The sequence below is a fragment of the Asterias amurensis genome, chromosome 19, assembly GCF_032118995.1.
Source record: "Asterias amurensis chromosome 19, ASM3211899v1".
NCBI lineage: Eukaryota > Metazoa > Echinodermata > Asteroidea > Forcipulatida > Asteriidae > Asterias > Asterias amurensis.
Genome location: NC_092666.1, coordinates 14863952 through 14883271, shown reverse-complemented (window position 1 = coordinate 14883271; position 19320 = coordinate 14863952). Strand labels below are relative to the sequence as shown.

Sequence of the window (19320 nt, the reverse complement as noted above, 5' to 3'; positions counted from 1 at the left end):
GTGTCGCTTCCTTCGATTGTTTCCTGTCCTATTGTACACATAGTCATCAGGTAGTGAGAGTTCATGTACTATTGTCTTTAGTCAGTTTTGGATGGAACAAGGTCAAAGGTTGTATAAGACCCATGTTGTAAAGATGTGGTCATTATGGCATGGTTCTCACACACTTTTCAACATGTAAACACATTTTCTTTAATTTTGGTTTTAACAACCAAAACCAGCTGTTGCTGTTATAATATGACTTGATTTCCTGAGAAAAATATATTTCACAGGAAATTTTCACAGGCCTAGTTTGTACACAGCTCAATGGAAGAAAACATAAAATCTTATATTTTATGAAAATTGCACTGTCTATTCTCTTTACCAAGGATACAATACCTTGGTGCCCTTGCCCTTTCAAAAGCTAAACATACAGGCCTGCCTTTCCAAAAAACAACAATATCAAAATAAAGTATTAAAATTGTTTGTATTGGCACTGACTGCCTTATCACCCAGTCACAAAGTAGCATAAACAATCCATTGGCATTCCATGTTTTCTCTTCAAGAATTCCAAACATTGAATTTCTTTATGTTTATTTTGTTGGTTTTCAGTTTCCACGATGGTTCGAGTCGTTTCCCCAAGCTCAACGACTGTGCTCACTTTCATTACGACAATGTGGAGCTCGGACGTATCACAGTAAGTATTCCTCTTCCACTATTATGAAAATAAAAATAAACAGGAAACTGAGTTGCAAACTGCTCTACCAGCCAAAATTACCTGCAATTGTACACAAAGTTTGCAACTGTTGTACCACTTTAAGCCTTTGAGAAAGACTCTGCTAGGGTTGAAACATCAGGCCATTAACCATTAATTTTTTGCTTTTTTAAGCGAGTTGACCTATTATAGTATTCAAATCTTTATTGAGACGAAGAAATAAAATACAGCCACAATGCAGAAACATTTTCAGAGCTTCGTCTTTTTTTTGCAATCTGGAGCATTTTAAATGGTAATAGTGAATCATTTTTGTTGAAGTTGAATGGTAGCTTGTGTATGAGCAGAACCCTAAGCCCAACTTCATAAGCTGCCTCAGCATAAAATATTGCTTAACAATATTGTCTGCTAAGCAGAAATGAGCAGGATACTAGTTCACAAATTGTACATGTAACATGGTAGTTTGGCTGGTAACCTTTTTCTGGTAATCATTATTTTGTTGTGCTTAGTTACTTTGGTGCTTAACAGCTCTATGGAATTGGCACCAGCTAAACTACCATTTGGTATGAAAAAAAATGTGACTGTTATGCTGCTTATTGTTGTTAAGCGATATTTTCTTTGAGTTTGGGCCTGATGTTAGATCTAATTTTGTTTTTTTTCTATCGCAGTTATCTATGCACGAAGACGCGGATCAAGAAGAAGCTATACTCCTAGCCTACCAGAACGGTACCTGTGACATCACTGATAACCCCTTCACCATCAAAGTCTACAGCAATGGTAAAGTGTGGCTGGTTAAACGCTGCTACGAAGACTTCCGGGTACTAGACAAACAGCTGCACAGCTGTATCTATGATCGACGGTTCAGTCAACTGGTGGAGCTGCCTAAAGGAGAAGCAATGATTGGAAATCGAGAGGTAGGTTGGTGGAGATGTTTATCGTTGGCTGACACCAATCAAGAGATTTCACTTAAGACTCTATTTAATATGAACCATGGACTGGTGACTAGATAAGCAAACTGGCACCAATTTCATAGAGCTGCTAAGCACAAAAATGTGCTTAGCATGAAATTTCTTCCTTGATAAAAACAGGATTACCAACCAAAATTTCCATTTGTTGCACCTTGCTTGTTACTGGGTATTCAGCCGTTGATTGCTTATCCTGAAAATCACGTGGAAATTTGGCTGGTAATCCTGTTTTTTATCAAGGCAAACATTTCATGCTAAGCAAATTTTTGTGCCTAGCATCTCTATGAAAAAGGGCCCAGGTCCTTGTTAGTCACTGAAAATGTTAAAAGGGCAAACCCTGCACTTAATCTGGGTCTCTCATGTCAACTTTTTCTGATTTTCTCTTCTTTCCTTTTCCAGCGCTTTGTATATTATTACTTTGCCACTTTTGTATTTTGCATTGCTTGGTACTTTGGTTAAATGTACTTGACTACAACATCTTTAAAGGGAACGTTGCCTTGGATCGGTCGAGTTGGTCTATAAAAAGCATTTGAAACCATTTATTTTAAATTGCATATGGTTAGAAGGATGTTTAAAAAGTAGAATACAATGATCCACACAAACATGCCTCGAAATTGCGTGGTTTTCCTGTTATTTTGATAACTTACATGGTCTACAATGGCCGACTGTGTTACTTCTGATCCAAGGCAACGTGTCCCTTTAATACGATCAGTGGTAAACGGAACAACAGTTGAATATAATTTGTTTTACCCTTCCACCATTGCGAACTAAGTAGGCTAGGCCTGGGCGAATTATTCGAATATCCGGTTAATGGCGAATAGGTTTTCCTATCCGTAACCGCGAATGCCTTTTTTTTCTTAACCGGATATCCGCATAGGGCGTGAATACCTACTCACAAACCGGATAATTCTGTAATTACAACCGAGTAACCGGATATTCTTTAATATCCGAATATCCGCGGACGTCGGGCGACAACTGATATGAATGTTTTGTCTGAATCCTTATGAAACTTCTATTAAGACAACATAAAACAGCATATATTAAGTATTTAACTATGCTTACCTCCATGAAGAGTTAAAACAATGACATTTCTGACGTAATTTGTTCAAAGATTACAAAAGTTTTCCTTCACGTAGAGTCAATCACGATCAAAAGAAAAAGCAAATCGCCATCTTTAAATTAGATCCGGTCATTTTTATGAATGAACCGAGCGACACTGTCTGAAACTAATATCAATCCGCCCATAAGATCTCATTCACAAACGAACAGCGCCCTCTAGAGGCAAAAAAAATTTTTTTTTTTTTTTAATTTTTTTTTTTAAATAGCGCCCTCTAGCGGCGAAAAAAAACTATTCGAATATCCGGTTAATTTCGGATAGTTGGCCAGCGGTATCCGAATAACAAAATTTCACTATTCGCCCAGCACTAGAACTAAGCACTGTATATGCAAACAAAATCCATTGGCAAATGACTTGAATGGGGTTCGGACTTACAACCTTTGCATTGCTAGAGCAGATGTCCTACCACTAGACCACCGAGCTAGCCAGGTGGCTAGAGGCAGAATTATACATCTTGTGCTGACGATTTAAAGGAACACGTTGCCTTGGATTGGACGAATTGGTCTAAAAAAAAGCGTTTGTAACCATTTGTTATAAAATGCATAATGGTTGGAAAGATGATTAGTAGAATGCAATGATCCACACAAATTTGCCTCGAAATTGCGTGGTTTTCCTTTTATTTTGCAAACTAACATGGTCGGCCATTTATGGGAGTTGACTCCCATAAATGGCCAAACGTGTTAGTCGACGAGGTAAAAGGAAAACCACGCAATTTCGAGGCAAATTTGTGTGGATCATTGTATTCTACTTCAAAATCTTCTTGCTAACCATGCATGTTATAACAAATGGTTACACATGTTTTCAAAGACCAACTCGACCGATCCAAGGCAATGTTTTACTTTAATAGATGTTAGTTTTGCATCAGACATTCTTTTATTTATTTGTTGTTGGTATTTCTCTTTCCTCTGATTTCATAACATAGTTTTACCTTCACTCACCGTACTCATCCCTGCAAGGTTATTTTAGTTTCCATAGAAACCCTAACATCCCTCTGTGTTTGGTTTCATTACAGGGTGTACGAGCGATGCTCGGCCGCTACCTTGGCAGGTTCTCCCAGATAGCTGGTGACATGATCAATTGCGGTCCTGTGTTAAACTGGATGGAGGTAGGGAACCAGTTATTACTACTCTTTCCTCATCGTGGTCTTAAATCATTTTTCTTCTTCAGACTTTTAAATCACAGAGTTAACCACAGACCTTACATATTAAGATAAAATGATGATAATGATTAACTGGAAATGCTCGTCGTTGTCACATTGCAATTTTCTTTTGACTTTCACCCGAGGTTGCTCTACTCAAATGACGCCAAATGCATACAGTCAACTACCAAAGTGTTTCTTTTTTCCCAACTAGATATTTTTTACCAGATCGTGCCTCGCAGAATTTGATTTCTGTTGAATACTTTGGTTAGAAAGGTGTATCTGTATTGATCATTATATTCAACTCTATTCTAATCGTTTTTTAAAGCCCAAAGTGCCCAAATCCATGGCAAACTGTCTCTATAAGATGAATCTTAGGGTTACGTGAAACAGACCCCTGCTTTAATCCTGGAGAGTCACAACAAACCTGCATTATTTGGGCTGCTTAAAGCTCAGTTCATACTTTCTTGCAAATTCGATGTGCAAAGCAAATTTGACGTCATAGCTTCTTCTTTAACACAGCTGAACTCTTCCGGATGAATCATTACGAATTTGTGACGTCAACATTTGCATTGCATTCGCAGAAAGTCTGAACCAGGCTTAACTCTTTTACACCTCATCTCTGAACTTTTCATTTTCTTCTTGATTGTTGATATTTCCGAAGCTTGACAATCATGGCCATCAACTTAAGGTAATCAATGTGACCATATAAGGTCATCTCATTTGCATGTCAAAGGTCAAAGTGATTGTGTTTGTCAGCTTCGTTAACTTCTGCTTTTATTTTTAGGAGGGTCTGCAAAAAAGTATAATTTGTTTTTTACCCTTACACCATGTGTTTTAAGCACTGTATATTCCAGAATTCTACGAGAAAATTTCGCAGGCAAATTACTCTCACTCGAACCCACAACCTTTGCATTGCTAGAGCAGATGTCTTACCATGTAGACCGCTAAACTAGCCCAGTGGGTTGTGTTAGGTTGAATCCTTAGCAGCAGGTATTGCAACCATTTAATAGATGTTAATTTTGCATCAGGGATGAAGATATAAACTGAAAGCTGTTTTAGTGGCAGATCCCGGGAATGGGTTCAAGGGGGTTCAGAAATCTCCCTACTTTTGACGAGTTTTTAAGATTTTATTTTCTTTCCTTACCATGTCTTTCCTCATGTAAACTTTTGTATCCCCAATTGCTTCACAGACTTTTAGCTTAAATACACAGTGTAAATGTTGTAAATCAAGCCCTGTGGTCCGTTGTAAACTTCAATTCCAGAAGGTGATCCAGCACATCAAGAGTAACGATCCAATGTTAGCACTAGTATTGTTATGAACATGTAGCAAGCAACCCCTGCATGTAGTATAAACAAATCTAGAGAATTCAAAACATCACTCAAGGAAGTTTCAATAAAAGTAGAAAAAAAAAAACCAGAAAGGCAGCCAACTTTTTTGAGGGCAGTTTAAAAAATGCAATATATAAAAAAAAAAAAAAAACAGAATCAACTCAAATTTTTTTCAGAATAAGCCTGCATGTGCATTCACATGTTGGAACATGTTTTGGGTTTGTGCCTTTAACTCTAATTCAGAAATCCTTCTTAATTCATGAGATTATTTTCATTCTTGTCACGATATTATTGCGAAGAAAATGTAACAGATAAGAACTTGCTCCTCCACATATTGTTTGCCGATTTATTATTTTTTGTACACATGTGCTGTGGTCTAACTGTTCTTGATATTTTTATTTTCTTTTATTTTATTGTCAGTCTCTCGAAGCAGAGTGTATTCTTTCGTGTTTAAAATGTACATTTTGTTTTCTTGTTCTAGAAATTATTTTGTATAATTCGTCCAGTTGTATTCACATAATTTTCTTATTTGTCTTTAATTACATTTTAATTGGAGATCAATGTATTTGTCTGCTAGTGAAATTCAAAAGTTGTGGATTGTAGACCAAGCTTGGAGCTTGGAGAGGGGGCGAGGCCTGATTTCATTTTACAACGGGTTTTTCCATTGCAAAATAAGAAACTTTTGTTATTTATACCAAGTTACATTTTGTTTTCTTTTCTTAAAGCTTGATAACCATGGCAACCATGTTGTTGCCAGTGAGGAATCCGCAATCAACATTCCTGCAGTCGCTGCTGCCCATGTGACTAAACGCTACATGGCACAGGCTCCTGATGAAATATCACTTGAGGTGAGTTACTTTACACATATTGGAAGTCAGGGAACTAGATCAACCACAAATTTTGATTTTTAAGTATTGAATGGCTTCATACGTAGTATAATCTATTCACTGACATGACTGAAGAACAAAGTAATGCCTCAAATGAACCAAATATTTTATATCAGTTTTCAGTGTTTTTTAGTTATTTCTTTCCACCCACCTTCCCACATTCCTTTCCACAATTTTGAAGAATTTTGTATTTATTATTATTATTTTTTATAATAATTTGGAACAGCCTCTAATTTTAAACAACATTTCTTTTGGCCTTTTCATTAAATTGTTCACATAGAACTGAACTTTTCCTTCAATTTTAATGTACCTTGTTTGCAGGTTGGTGATATCTGTGATTGATTTTAAGTTATTTCTTTTGACCCACCCACCCACAAAGTATAGATAATTTAAAAAATTGGCTTTTTCGCTAATTTGTTTATGTTTCTTGCATTTTTCTAGGTTGGTGACATGATCTCTGTGATCGATATGCCGCCCCCAGAGGACACGTCATGGTGGAGGGGGAAGAATGGTTTTGAGGTCGGCTTCTTCCCTCGGCAGTGCGTGGAGATAATCAGCGATAAATTACTGCCCTCTGTTGCCAACATGATGCCAAGGTCTCCCAAACCAGGTATGGTATGACCGCAGTGTTTGATGACGGGTTAAAGTGATGTCGCGGAGTGGAAATTTAGCGCAGTAGTTTTCCTTTTTTTCAGTTCTGTGAAAGCTCTTTTGAAATTTTGTTTAATGAGATATCGCCCAAATCACAATGTGGGTGCTACACTTATAATGATAATACTGATTTGGGCTATCAACCCAAATCAACTGTCACAAGGGGCACGTTGCCACCTACAATGTACTCTTGGGGCTGAAACAGGGTTACCCCTCTTCACATCACCCACAAGGATTCCCTATTTGGGATTTACTTCCCATATATAACAATGCTATTTCTACATCATATTTCTTAATGTCTCTTCATCAGAAGTACGAGTCACAGTGCTAGTTGCCGTTGAGAGTCTCATTGTTTCCTTAATAATAATAGTAATAATTATAATAATATTGTACATGTATGCTTTTAACACTTCTATTAAACTAGTACCCTGACTTTGTTAGTTTCTTATCTATGTGTTTCTTAGGGTATAATGGCAGTCAGCGACATTTACCAGTGAAGCAGTATCGCAATGGTACGCTATCCATTCCAATTGTTTGCATTGTGGCAATGCCCTCTGTCCCACTAAGAGGTGGGTTTAGGGTGGCAGTGGTCAGGGGTCAAGAAGTTGACCCTTGCCACCCTGTTGTCTGCTTCATGCCTGCCAATGCCTGCCAATAATCGCACTTGGGTTTCATTGCCTGGTCGTTCTCATCTGACTGCAAGATGTTCATTTTGAAAATTAACTTCAGGAGAATGTGTTTAGGTCTTCAAACAAGTATTCCTCATACAAATATCATTTAAAAATAGAAATAAAACCTGGAGAATTTTGTACCATCAAGTTACCACATAAAAAAGGGGGAAATGTCCAGTAATTTTGCAGTAACTCCTCAACCGAACTACTTCTATGGTTTAGTGTTAACACACCCTATGAAGACTTTCTAACCCTCTTACTATTTGAGCACTTAATTTCACTCATTGTAGTACAAGTCACATGCTGTCGTTAGTTATGAAAGGTTTAAAAATGTAGGGTTTTGTACCACAGAATAAAATCGAAAACTGTAGTGTTTCAGAAAGCATGTATACTAACAATGTAGTTTTAAATGTTGATTCTAGCTTTACGTCTTTGAAAAATGCTTTGAGCCGTCTCTTTTAATGAGGGTCTTCTGTCAAGATATACTAACTATAAAACAGCAGGAAGTGGGGTCTGTTAACTTTTCAGGAGGTTATAAAATTGATCTGTTGGCAAATGGTAAGAGGCGAGCCAGCCATGCCTTTGGCTGGTCTCACAGAAAAACAAAACAAATTCTGCAGTCTCCAGATTTTATCTCTTTGTAATTTTCAGACTCTTTCTTCATCCAGACTGTTTTCCTCATCATTCTCTTTTATCTTTCTAATCCTTTTTCTGAGGCATTTTTAATTGTCAGTTTGTCAGTTTGATAGATGTCATTTTTGCACCAGGGATACAAACATAATTTGTTTTTACCCTTACACTGATGAGTTTAAAGCACTGTATACTCAATACTTTCCCAAGTTCTATGAACAAAATTCATTGAGTTAATCCAACGGTTCTTTTCAGAGCCACCCCCAACTCATTTAGTGATAGTTATTACATGGTGTTACCGCAAACTCTTCTATACATGTATCTTATTTCCACCATGCAAAGTTTCAAATCCTACTTCAGAATTCACATGCAAATCACTCAAGTGGGACTCGAACAATTTGACATGATTCAAATTAAATGTCTATTTAGCAGAGTCCCCAGTGCTCAATGAATTTTAAATCCAATTTTCAATATTTTGTTTGTTAACTTGCTTTCCGATATTTGCAACTTTAAATTCAAGGTTAACAAAAAACTACAAACGCTTTGACAGATTTTTGCTGAAATGTTCCTGTTTGATGAAATGTTCTTTATGTTAAAATACTCTGTTCTACTTTTTACATTGTAAATAATCTTTCCCATTTTAGGTTTTTTCATCCTCATAGTACTTCCTAACACTTTTCTATTTTTTGTTCTCGTTTTTTGATGCCCTATTCTTTCTTTTTGGTCGCACTTTTTTAAATAATCGTGTTGAAATAATCACATGGTTCTTTAACTCCTGTGTGCTGCATAATCATACAGAAAGCCAAGGTACAAGACATTTTGTATTCACATGTTTTTTCTGTATGCTAAGTGGTGTAAATCGTGTTTGTGTTTAGTGTTAGTTGTGAGATCACTTGTTTACTAACAAAATTGGCAATGTGTAAACGATTATGTGAAACACAACAATGTTGACAATAGATGAAATATAGTTTAATATAATTGTGCACAGATTTGCACACAACTTACATACATGTACATGGTATAAAGATGATTACAGAGTTAAATATCCCTTGAAATATTTGGCTTGGAATGTCAGGGATTGAAACAGTGAAAACATACATGTATAATTGGAAGTCCTCCATGGACAAACTGAATATGTGTACCTTCTACAAGACCTGTAACCCCTGACCCTTTAAAGATGCTATGTCAGATTTTTGGCCCCAAACATTAAAAAATAGATTTTTTTTAGTGAATGGTATTTCATAGAGTATCACCCGCTCTAACGAAAAAAAGTTTTACTTTTAATGGTCAGGAACCATGGCATAAATTTAAAACGTTTCTTATAAAACACAGAAGAATTGGTCACATGATTTATTGTCGGGATCCCGTCAAACACTAATTTTGAGAACTTTATTTCACTGCTACTAACAATTGGCGGACTTTTTTCGAGCAATGGATCAAATGAAAGCTTGTCACTTTCTCGACCCCCATCAAAATACCTATTGAATTTTAAATCAAAATTGTTGGCTCAAATCGGCCAAAAATCTGACAGGATCTTTAAACCTTGACCCTGTGACCTGATGACTTAAAGCCACTCATCATTTTGTAAACATACGACATTGTTCTTTTGTGATTGGTCGGTATAAACCTGTGGTGTTGTTGCATGCTTCATATGAAGTAGCCGTATTTAATCAATGTTTTATCAAAATAGTGAAACTTTTTTACTTTGATACTTCATTGTGTTCTTTGATTGACAGTATTTGTATTGATGTATTGAGCATGTGAAATGATTGTCGTAACCAATTTGTAGACCTGCGTTTTGCTGGTGTGTTGGTAATGTGCTTTTTACAGTGAATGTGTTGTGGCACTGTAAAATGAGGGTACAATTAATGCTTTCAACCTGGGTCCCTCTGCAATAGCTACATGTATGCAAAACAGGTCATGAATATTCAAATAGCAGTTCAGTAATTTATGCAGGTTCGCTTTGGTTACTTAGTTATGCTGAATTCTTGTATGGTCGCAGTTCTTCTTTTACTAAGGGTTAGCGCTAAGTTTCTTAATTACAAGAATGCTTACATGTAGGACACACTACAGTAGCATAAGCAAAAATGCCTTGCCAACCAGGGCCCAATATTATAAAGCTGCTTGAGCCAAAAATCAAGTTCAATTTTGTTTGCACCAGTTCAATTTTGTTCGCCTGAACGTAAGCCAACCTATGCGAAATATCGAATGTGCACCCTGGTTTTAAAGGATTTGGGTACTGTTGGTACGAAAAACACAATGTCCCCAGATTTACATTAAACTTACACCATTTGAAGATAATGATAATAGATAGCTTACCTTAAAATATTACTAGCTGAGGTGCTGTAGTGTTTGAGAAACGAGTAAAACAATGTCACAAAAAATACTTTTTACATGCTAAAATAATGTTCGTCTCCTGAGGCAAAAACTACAGCACATCAGCAAGTAATATTTCAAGGGAAGCTTTTTACTATCATTAGCTTCAAAACTGTGTGAGTTTAATGTAAATCTGTGGACATTGTGTTTTGTGTCAGTACAAAAAGTACACAGACCTTTAAAAGCACTGCACACTATTGGTAATCACTCAAAATAGTTGTTAGCATAAAAACTTACTTGTCAACGATTAATGGAGAGCTGTTGATAGTATAAAATTTTGTGAGAAACGGCTCCCTCTGAAGTATTTAGTTTTCGAGAAAGAAGTAATTTCTGTATGAAATATTTGAATTTGATTTTGAGACCTGAAAGCACACTTTGTGCGACGAGGCCGTTTTTTCTTCCATTATTCTCTTGAGACTTTGTCGAACAATTGAGCTCAAATTGTCACAGGTTTGTTATTTTTACGCATGTGTTGAGATACACCAAATGAGAACACTGATCTTTGACAATTACCAATAGTGTTCAGTGTCTTTAAGCGTGTACATTTATGTTGAGATACACCAAGTGAGAAGACTGGTCTTTGACAATTACCAATAGTGCCCAGTGTCTTTAAGCGTGTACATGTATGTTGAGATACACCAAGTGAAAAGACTGGTCTTTGACAATTACCAGTAGTGCCCAGTGTCTTTAAACATGTTTAAGTGTACTAATCAATGGATCATTTCATCGAGTATTAACTCTGTCTTTTCTCTTTCTTCCCCCCCTTCTCCTCTCTCCATCTTCGTCTTCTACAGTTCTTAACAAGCATGGCAAGTTGATAACATTTCTACGCTCATTTATCTTAGCGAGGCCAACAAGGCGCGGGTTGAAGCAGAGAGGGATTCTAAGGGAACGTGTCTTCGGTTGCGATCTTGGAGAGCATCTTCTGAACTGTGGAACAGATGGTAGGAGTTTGCGTCTGTCTGTCTGTCTGTCTGTCTGTCTGTCTGTCTGTCTGTCTGTCTGTCTGTCTGTCTGTCTGTCTGTCTGTCTGTCTGTCTGTCTGTCTGTCTGTCTGTCTGTCTGTCTGTCTGTCTGTCTGTCTGTCTGTCTGTCTGTCTGTCTGTCTGTCTGTCTGTCTGTCTGTCTGTCTGTCTGTCTGTCTGTCTGTCTGTCTGTCTGTCTGTCTGTCTGTCTGTCTGTCTGTCTGTCTGTCTGTCTGTCTGTCTGTCTGTCTGTCTGTCTGTCTGTCTGTCTGTCTGTCTGTCTGTCTGTCTGTCTGTCTGTCTGTCTGTCTGTCTGTCTGTCTGTCTGTCTGTCTGTCTGTCTGTCTGTCTGTCTGTCTGTCTGTCTGTCTGTCTGTCTCTCTGTCTGTCTGTCTGTCTCTCTGTCTCTCTGTCTCTCTGTCTCTCTGTCTCTCTGTCTCTCTGTCTCTCTGTCTCTCTGTCTCTCTGTCTCTCTGTCTCTCTGTCTCTCTGTCTCTCTGTCTCTCTGTCTCTCTGTCTCTCTGTCTCTCTGTCTCTCTGTCTGTCTGTCTCTCTGTCTGTCTGTCTATCCGTCTTAGGGATCTTAGCGACTAGGGAACTCAACAAACTTCCACAAGGGGATATAAACACCAAGCTGGCAACAACCAATCTCTCTCATACAAACATTGGTTTAACCTCTATGATTATGTATTGTTCGAATCAAGAACCAATGAAATCAGCGGTATTAGCTTGGTAGGAACAGATGGTACATGTTTGCGTTTTTATGGGATTGTATACCTTTGGTAGTTAGAACCTTCTGTTTGTTTCAATCCTATGTATTTAATCAACCTGTGAAAATTTCATTTCAAATGCGTTAGCGTTTTTGAGTTATTGCCGAAAATCTGTAGTGGTTATGTCTACACAGGAAGAATAATCTTCAATTGGAAAACTCAATCTGAGAAATGTTACTGCAGATTCAAATTGTGGAAATAAGTGATATTTTTTCCGTAATTGCATAATCGTGGAAAAGTTTCTAACTTGATTGTTGTGTGAGTTATTTGAATTGTTGCATATTGGGCCTCAAAAATCACATCGAATGAAAAAACACATTCCTTTTTATGTTCATTTTTTGTTAAACTAGGGTGGAAACGTCAGGCCATTAACTATGTTTTGCCTTATCATATTCCAAAACACCAGTTCCTAGTATCATCCAAGCTTGCACAGAGTTCATCGAATCCAACGGTGTCGTTGACGGAATCTACAGGCTCTCAGGTGTCTCATCCACCGTTCAATGGCTCAGGGATGAGTTTGATAGCGAGAAGGTTCCTGACCTTATGCAATACGATAAGGATATCCACTGTGTGTCATCGGTCTGTAAACTGTACTTCAGAGAACTTCCTAATCCTCTATTGACTTATCAACTCTATAAGAAGTTTGAGGTAAGTCGTCATTGAATGGTTTCTAACCCAATACGGACTATTCTATATAATCGTTGCCATCACTCAAACAGGGTGTTATTGTTGACTTTTTGATACAAATTTTTCTTGATTTTTGGGGTTGAACAAAGAATTGACTAGAGTGGGATTCGAACCAACGACCTCCAGATTAACGTGCCGGCGCTCTACCAACTGAGCTATCTAGCCCTATATTGGCGGTGTCCCTGTTTTGTCAATATCTTTGTTCAGGGGTGCCAGTCAGAAGCCATACAACCTTTAACTGTCGTGTAGCCAGGGATCACACCCAAATTACGATACAACCTGGGAAGCGGCAGCTAGGGGATCACCTTAAGGGGATGCGACTTTTTTGTTTCAGATATCAATATAAACCACAAGGGAAACTGACTGGTAAATGATTTTTGGGGTTGAACAAAGAATTGACTAGAGTGGGATTCGAACCAACGACCTCCGGATTAACGTGCCGGCGCTCCACCAACTGAGCTATCTAGCCCTAAAATCATTTACAAATTTACCCAGTCAGTTTCCCTTGTGGTTTATACAAATTTTTCTTGTTAAAGTGTCTGAAAAAAATGTGAACAAGCTAAAATATATCACTTTGTAATTAACAGACTCTTATTTTATATTTATAATTTGTCCTTACTTTGAGTTTGTATGTTCATGTATTGCCTAGTGTTTTTATACTCTAAAAATCTGTTTTCTTCAAATATCTATATTTTTGTTGGCTTCCTTGTCTTTTTTTCTTGATTATTATGATTATGATATATTATCAATGATTTGGATTCTTGATTGCATTCCAAACTGTATTGTTAATTGCTTTTTTTTATATACTTTAAACAAACGTTGTCTTCCTTGCCATGTTTGTACTTCTACTTGCCTATTACTCATATCAGTATTATTATTAGAGATGTTAAATTTGCATCGGGGACAAAGAATATTAATTTTGGGTTTTTACCCATACACCGATGTTTGTTTAATAGCACTGTATACTCAGTACTTTCCCGGGTTCTATAATTATTATTATTATTATTATTATTATAATTACTTATTTGGCAATTCACATATGATTCTTGATGGCATTTTGAATCTTTGTTATGAATATGTATTTTGTGTTTATGTATCAACTGTTGAGTGTACTACTACAAGTCAAATTTATTGTAATTAAAATGGTTTATATTTTCTTCAATAAAGATGCACATCACTTTCCATTAATGCCTTTATGACCACACCAGAAATGCCACCCGAACTACCACTTTCTCATGTGAATTTTGTTGAGGCATCAATATGGGTCTCTTGATCACACCATAACTACCTACATTGCCCATTTCTCTCCAAGGACTAACATACATTTTCTGGGTGGTTTTGTAATCTAAAATTAGGAGGCAGCAACATCCAACGAGGAGAGACGTTTAATCAAGATGCACGACACAGTCCAGCAGCTTCCACCTCCCCACTACCGCACTCTGGAATTCCTCATCAAACACCTCGCTAAGATGGCCGCTCATGGGGACCAGACCGGAATGAATACAAAGAATCTAGCTATAGTATGGGCACCAAACCTCTTAAGGTCAGTTAGCATTGTTTGTATTATTGATGTTGATCTATTTCCTTTCTATGTATCTAGTTTAAATACACATACGCCAATTAGGGTTAGAGTTGTATACTCTAAGTACTTTCCCATGTTCTGTGTAGAAAATCAAAGGCATATTACTCGGATTGGATTCGAACCCATGACTTTGCAATTCTAGCGCAGTGTCTTTTAAGACAACTAGATCAGCGAGATTGCCTGGTAGCTTAGAGGCAGTTTGAATCCTATATTATGGACGTGGGTACCGCAACTCTTTTATTTTATTTCTTGTAACACAAATCAGCAAGATGCAATTTTCTGGGGATGAAGACTTTTTTTATTTATTTTTTTATTTTTTGTTATACAGTATTTTGACAAATTTTAAAAGCTGTTTATTTACATGTATACTTCAAAGCGCAAAAACAAAAAGCGGGCACTGGAAAGAGTTAAATGCCAAATATTTGTACATGATTGATTAGATTAAAAAAAGTGTGAAGTTTTTAAATTCTTTTGGCAACTTGTCCATAGATCCAAGGACCTGATCCTAGCCACAGCTGCAGCCTTCATGGAGATCAAGATACAAGCCACTGTGGTGGAGTATTTAATACGCAAAGCTGACGTCATCTTCAACGATAAACTCTTTCCCGATGTGCCAGGAAGATGTAAGTGTTGATTGAAGATTTGAAAAATATTATTTGTTTTTACCCTTACACCGATGAGTGTCAGCACTGTATACTCAGTACTTTCTTGAGCTCTGTGAAAAAAAATCACAGGCATATTGCTTGGGTTGGATTTGAACCCACAACTTTTGCAATTCTAGAGCAGGGTCATACCAACTAGACCACCGATAGCTAGAGGCAGTTCGAATCCTACACTTTGGATGGTGGTAGAACAATCTTGAATTATTTTGGGGTGACATAAGTGTGATGAAATTTCTTCTTGAGTTGTGGTTGCAATTTATAAAAAGCTTAAAATTTCACTAAATCCTATTTTTGTTGTTTTTCCATCTGGATGCGTTGTGTCCTTCCTCCTACAGTGATGGGACAAGAGATGCAGCGACCCAAGTCTCTAATCCTCTCAACTCCAACCAAACTACTCTCCCTCGAGGAGGCGAGAGCAAGGACGGCATCCCAAGGAGCCGAAGCTGTCGATGATAAACCAAAGTACATCGAGGTTGGAGGAGGGCCAGCGGCTCTACCCAAACAATACCATACAGTCATTAACTTCCCTATGGAAAGGTAGGTATCATGTTTGTTTAGTCAAGGTTGTTAATGTCAGGTCAGTGCAAAAACGTTGTATCTTCAGTAAACGATTACCCTCGTATAATGCTAAACTAAATGTACCAGTTGCTACTTAATCTTGTCATTCAGTTTGCACAAAGCTTGTTCAGTCTTAATGTTTTGCTTTGCAAAATTGCTGGACAAAATTGTTCTTATCCCGGTTTTTACAAAAATGTTGTATCATGGTTTTGGGGGGTCAAAATATCTTATCTCGATTGTTAAAAATGATCTTGCTTTAAAAATGCTCCATGCAAATACATTGTATCTCAGCTCAAACTCGTTTTGGAAGCACATCCTGGCTATGTTAAGTGTTCTGGGTTCTTTAACGTGCACTACCAATCCTTGAAAACATGACCTATGGCTTAATGTCCAATCTGAAGAACAAAGCAAACTATGGTAAAGCATCGTGCTCAAGGACACAAGTGTCAAGACCGGGATTCGAACCCACACTCTGCTCATCAGAAACACCAGAGCTTGAGTTCGGTGCTTCGCATCGGCACGCCAATAATGATAAATAACTTTAAACAAAATCTTATGTTTTTTAGGAAAAGAGGTTCCTTCTCGTCCAAGTCTAAGAAGTCTCCCGGCTGGAAGAATTTCTTCACCCGCTCCGGCTCCAAAGACGGCAAAGGGAAGAAAGATGGAGATAAGTCCCACGGCAGAGGAAGTCTGAGATCCGTGCGTAGCGTCGAGTCCTTGACATCCAGCAACTCAAGCTATGATGGACAGAGATCGGGAGATGGCAATGGTAAGTTTGGTCAGGTGATTAGTAGGTCATGTGATTACAGCAACCCTGATTGGGTCATGTGATATAATCATGTGCTTCCTTTGATGACTAGCTGAACTGAGGTCCCCTAACTAGGCCTATTTTCATAGAGCTGCTTATGCAGGAAAAGTTGCTAAACCATTTTCTGCTATGCAAAAAGGAGCTTAATACTAGTCATAAGTTGTACAAGTGACATGGCTGGTAACCATATTCTAGTAAGCATAATTATTATAGTTATAAGTCAGAAATTTATGTACGCCATTGTAAAAGGGAACAAGGGGGAAGGAGTAGGAGTTTTGAGTGTTTATCTGATTTTGTGGCAGGAAGTCTTTTCTGAATTTTCCACCTCTGTTATCTCAGGTGTTGATGCTTGTTTGGTTGTCATAGCTTTATCTCATAGGAATTTCAGATCAGAGTTGTTACAAGTCATTCACATGTTCCTGTGTTAATCTTGAAATATATTTTGTTGCAGGTGGTCATAGAGTAATAATGCGGAGGAACTCGGTGGCTTGTGTTGACAGCCTCCAGAGGGCCTCCTCCCATGACTCTTTCTTCGAGGTGGACGCAGCGACCATCGCCGCAGCAACAGAGGATTTCCTCGCCTCGACGTCGCATCTCAAGAAGGATGAGGAATCAGAAGATGATATTTTCATCGTTGAGAAACCGCCGGAGACGAAGAAAGTGGAGAAGGATCGGAGGAAGTCAAGTCCACTCTGGATCGACCAGAGCATCAGCAGCTCCGAGTCGAACATCACCTCTCCAAAAACCCCAACCCCGAGGGATATCTCCACCGAAGCCAAAAACAACACGAGCAGCGATGATAACCTGCTTGAAATCAGTGCCAAAGCTCTCATGACCGACCCCAGCAAGATGATCCCAATCGTCAACGGAGGAGAGAGTCCGTTGAGTGGCGATAAGAACCAGAACGGACGATTGTCACCTCAGGCTCCTGTTAGACGGCGGAGCAAAGCAATGGGGATTCCATCTCGGAGGAAGATCCAGAGCTCACCTCCGATGGAGCTTCAACCTCTTGGGATATCACCACCTCGAGATATGGACATCACAGAGGAAACTCCGAGCCCTAAGTCCTGGAGGAGAAAGGGCTCGATGGACAGTCCTGAAGGATCAAAAGGAAGCTCTGTTTTAGAGAAGCTCACGAGGGCCATGAAGCCAAAGACTAAAGTGAAACGAGAGTTTAGTCTCGGCGTTGAGATGGGGAAGCAGGGACGGGGGACCCCGAGTGACGGGAGCCAAGTTGAACTTCGGAGTATTGTCAAAGTTGAGGATAGGGACCTGTTGGATTCTTCGAGTACCCAAGATGCCAACTCACAGACGGCGGAGGACTCTGAGCAGGATCAGCTTAACTTGGAAGGCAAGGACCACAGCACGCACGCCAGACCCAGGTCGCTCTCTGCCCGTGTCCGTGCAAACACAGACTCGGATCTCTTTGAGGATTTCTTGTTTACGCCTGAGACAAAGTTCAGTCTGGACACGGTGCTCTCAGAATATGACCACATCATGGAGAAATATAGCAACCGGGCTCTCACGCCTGAGTTTGACACTAGTACAGAGGAAGGGCTGTCGGGGAAACGGACTTCATTCCCGCGAGCACCTCTTGAAACGGAAGAGTACCAACCGGTGCCTCAGTTCTTGGATACGTTGAATGCCAATTATAATCACTCATCTGACGGAGAGGGTGATGAAAGTACCCCAAAGAAATCTGATGTGCCACTATTTATTGTCAAAGAAAATGATTGTGAAACTCCCCTGGAGTCTACAATAGAATCACCCACACACAATGAAAGCCTACCTCACAGGAACAATCCATTATCGTCAACAGAGGGGAGGCAATCCTCAGATGAAGTGAAAGACGATGAATTAGTTGAACGTTGGGAAAAAACTCAGAGCAAAAACTTGGATGTGAACTTAGAGTTTGACGTTCTAAGCAGGGAATCTGACATCACCGATTGTGAAGACTTTCCGGATGAATCAGAGAGTGTCGAGAAATCGAAATCGCCGGACGATAAATTGGACGACTCTGTTGAGACGTCTTTCGAGGAAGCCTCAGTTGATCTAGTGGAGATTGAGGACTCAGATCAGGCAATGACGCACCATTCTGTGGACGAACCAAGCCCGGACACTGAGCAAGAGGAATACAGTTTGAGCCTCGAGATCGGAAACCAGTCCACTGAGGAGGACCTCGGATTACATGAAATGAAATTCCCGGACGAGGATGAATTAGACTCAGACATCCTTGGAGTGAAAAGAAATCTGGGTGACATGGCGACGGAAATCCGCATCAGTCAACAAACGCTCTCCTCACAGTATGATAATCTCGACGATAACACGTCCCAGAGTTCATCTGACAGAGGGGTGGATTTAAATGTTAGAACAGCCTCCCCACCTGCTTTTGAGGTTGTTGAATCTCCTTTCTGTACCCCCTCTGACGAGAATGGTGAGCATGATCTAGTGTACAATCTGGCGATCGACGATATCGTGGAACACGTCATAGAGTTGTAACTATGATAGTCAGGGTGTGGTGTAGAGGTTTGTTGCTCTTTATACTTGGAAAGGGTTTTAGTATCACCCAATATACCTTTTGCATTGACCTCATCCAGCCGCCATCTTAGAGATAAAACGATGACAAAACAATCAAAACGCATAGATCTGTACGCGCAGTGCACAGGTTTGGCCAATGAGCGGCCGCTTTTTTACCTCTAGTTGAGGGCGCCCTACTGGTATGACATGTGCATAAGGTCTATATGGATGATCATGATAATATTCAATACTCGCTTTGTCCTACCCAATGTTACCCATACTAAAGTTTAAAATCTTAAATCCTTAAGAGTGATTG

The 19320-nt window shown here is 38.9% G+C and overlaps 1 protein-coding gene across 4 annotated transcripts in view; it reads left to right on the top strand.

Annotated features, from left to right (window-relative positions):
* LOC139951319 (uncharacterized) overlaps nt 1–19118 on the top strand; it is a 62462-nt gene extending 43344 nt beyond the window's left edge. For 3 of the 4 annotated variants that reach the window (XM_071950149.1, XM_071950148.1, XM_071950150.1), the window contains 12 exons: nt 589–673; nt 1357–1602; nt 3783–3875; nt 5966–6088; nt 6569–6737; nt 11250–11399; nt 12597–12838; nt 14233–14420; nt 14949–15082; nt 15457–15658; nt 16246–16448; nt 16939–19118. In XM_071950149.1, the coding sequence (XP_071806250.1) occupies nt 589–673; nt 1357–1602; nt 3783–3875; nt 5966–6088; nt 6569–6737; nt 11250–11399; nt 12597–12838; nt 14233–14420; nt 14949–15082; nt 15457–15658; nt 16246–16448; nt 16939–18986 (3883 nt within the window). In that variant the 3' untranslated portion in view covers nt 18987–19118. The remainder of the gene's footprint in view (nt 1–588; nt 674–1356; nt 1603–3782; nt 3876–5965; nt 6089–6568; nt 6738–11249; nt 11400–12596; nt 12839–14232; nt 14421–14948; nt 15083–15456; nt 15659–16245; nt 16449–16938) is intronic. The other variant, XM_071950151.1, reaches the window with a different exon arrangement.
* Nucleotides 19119–19320: the final 202 nt, after the last annotated feature.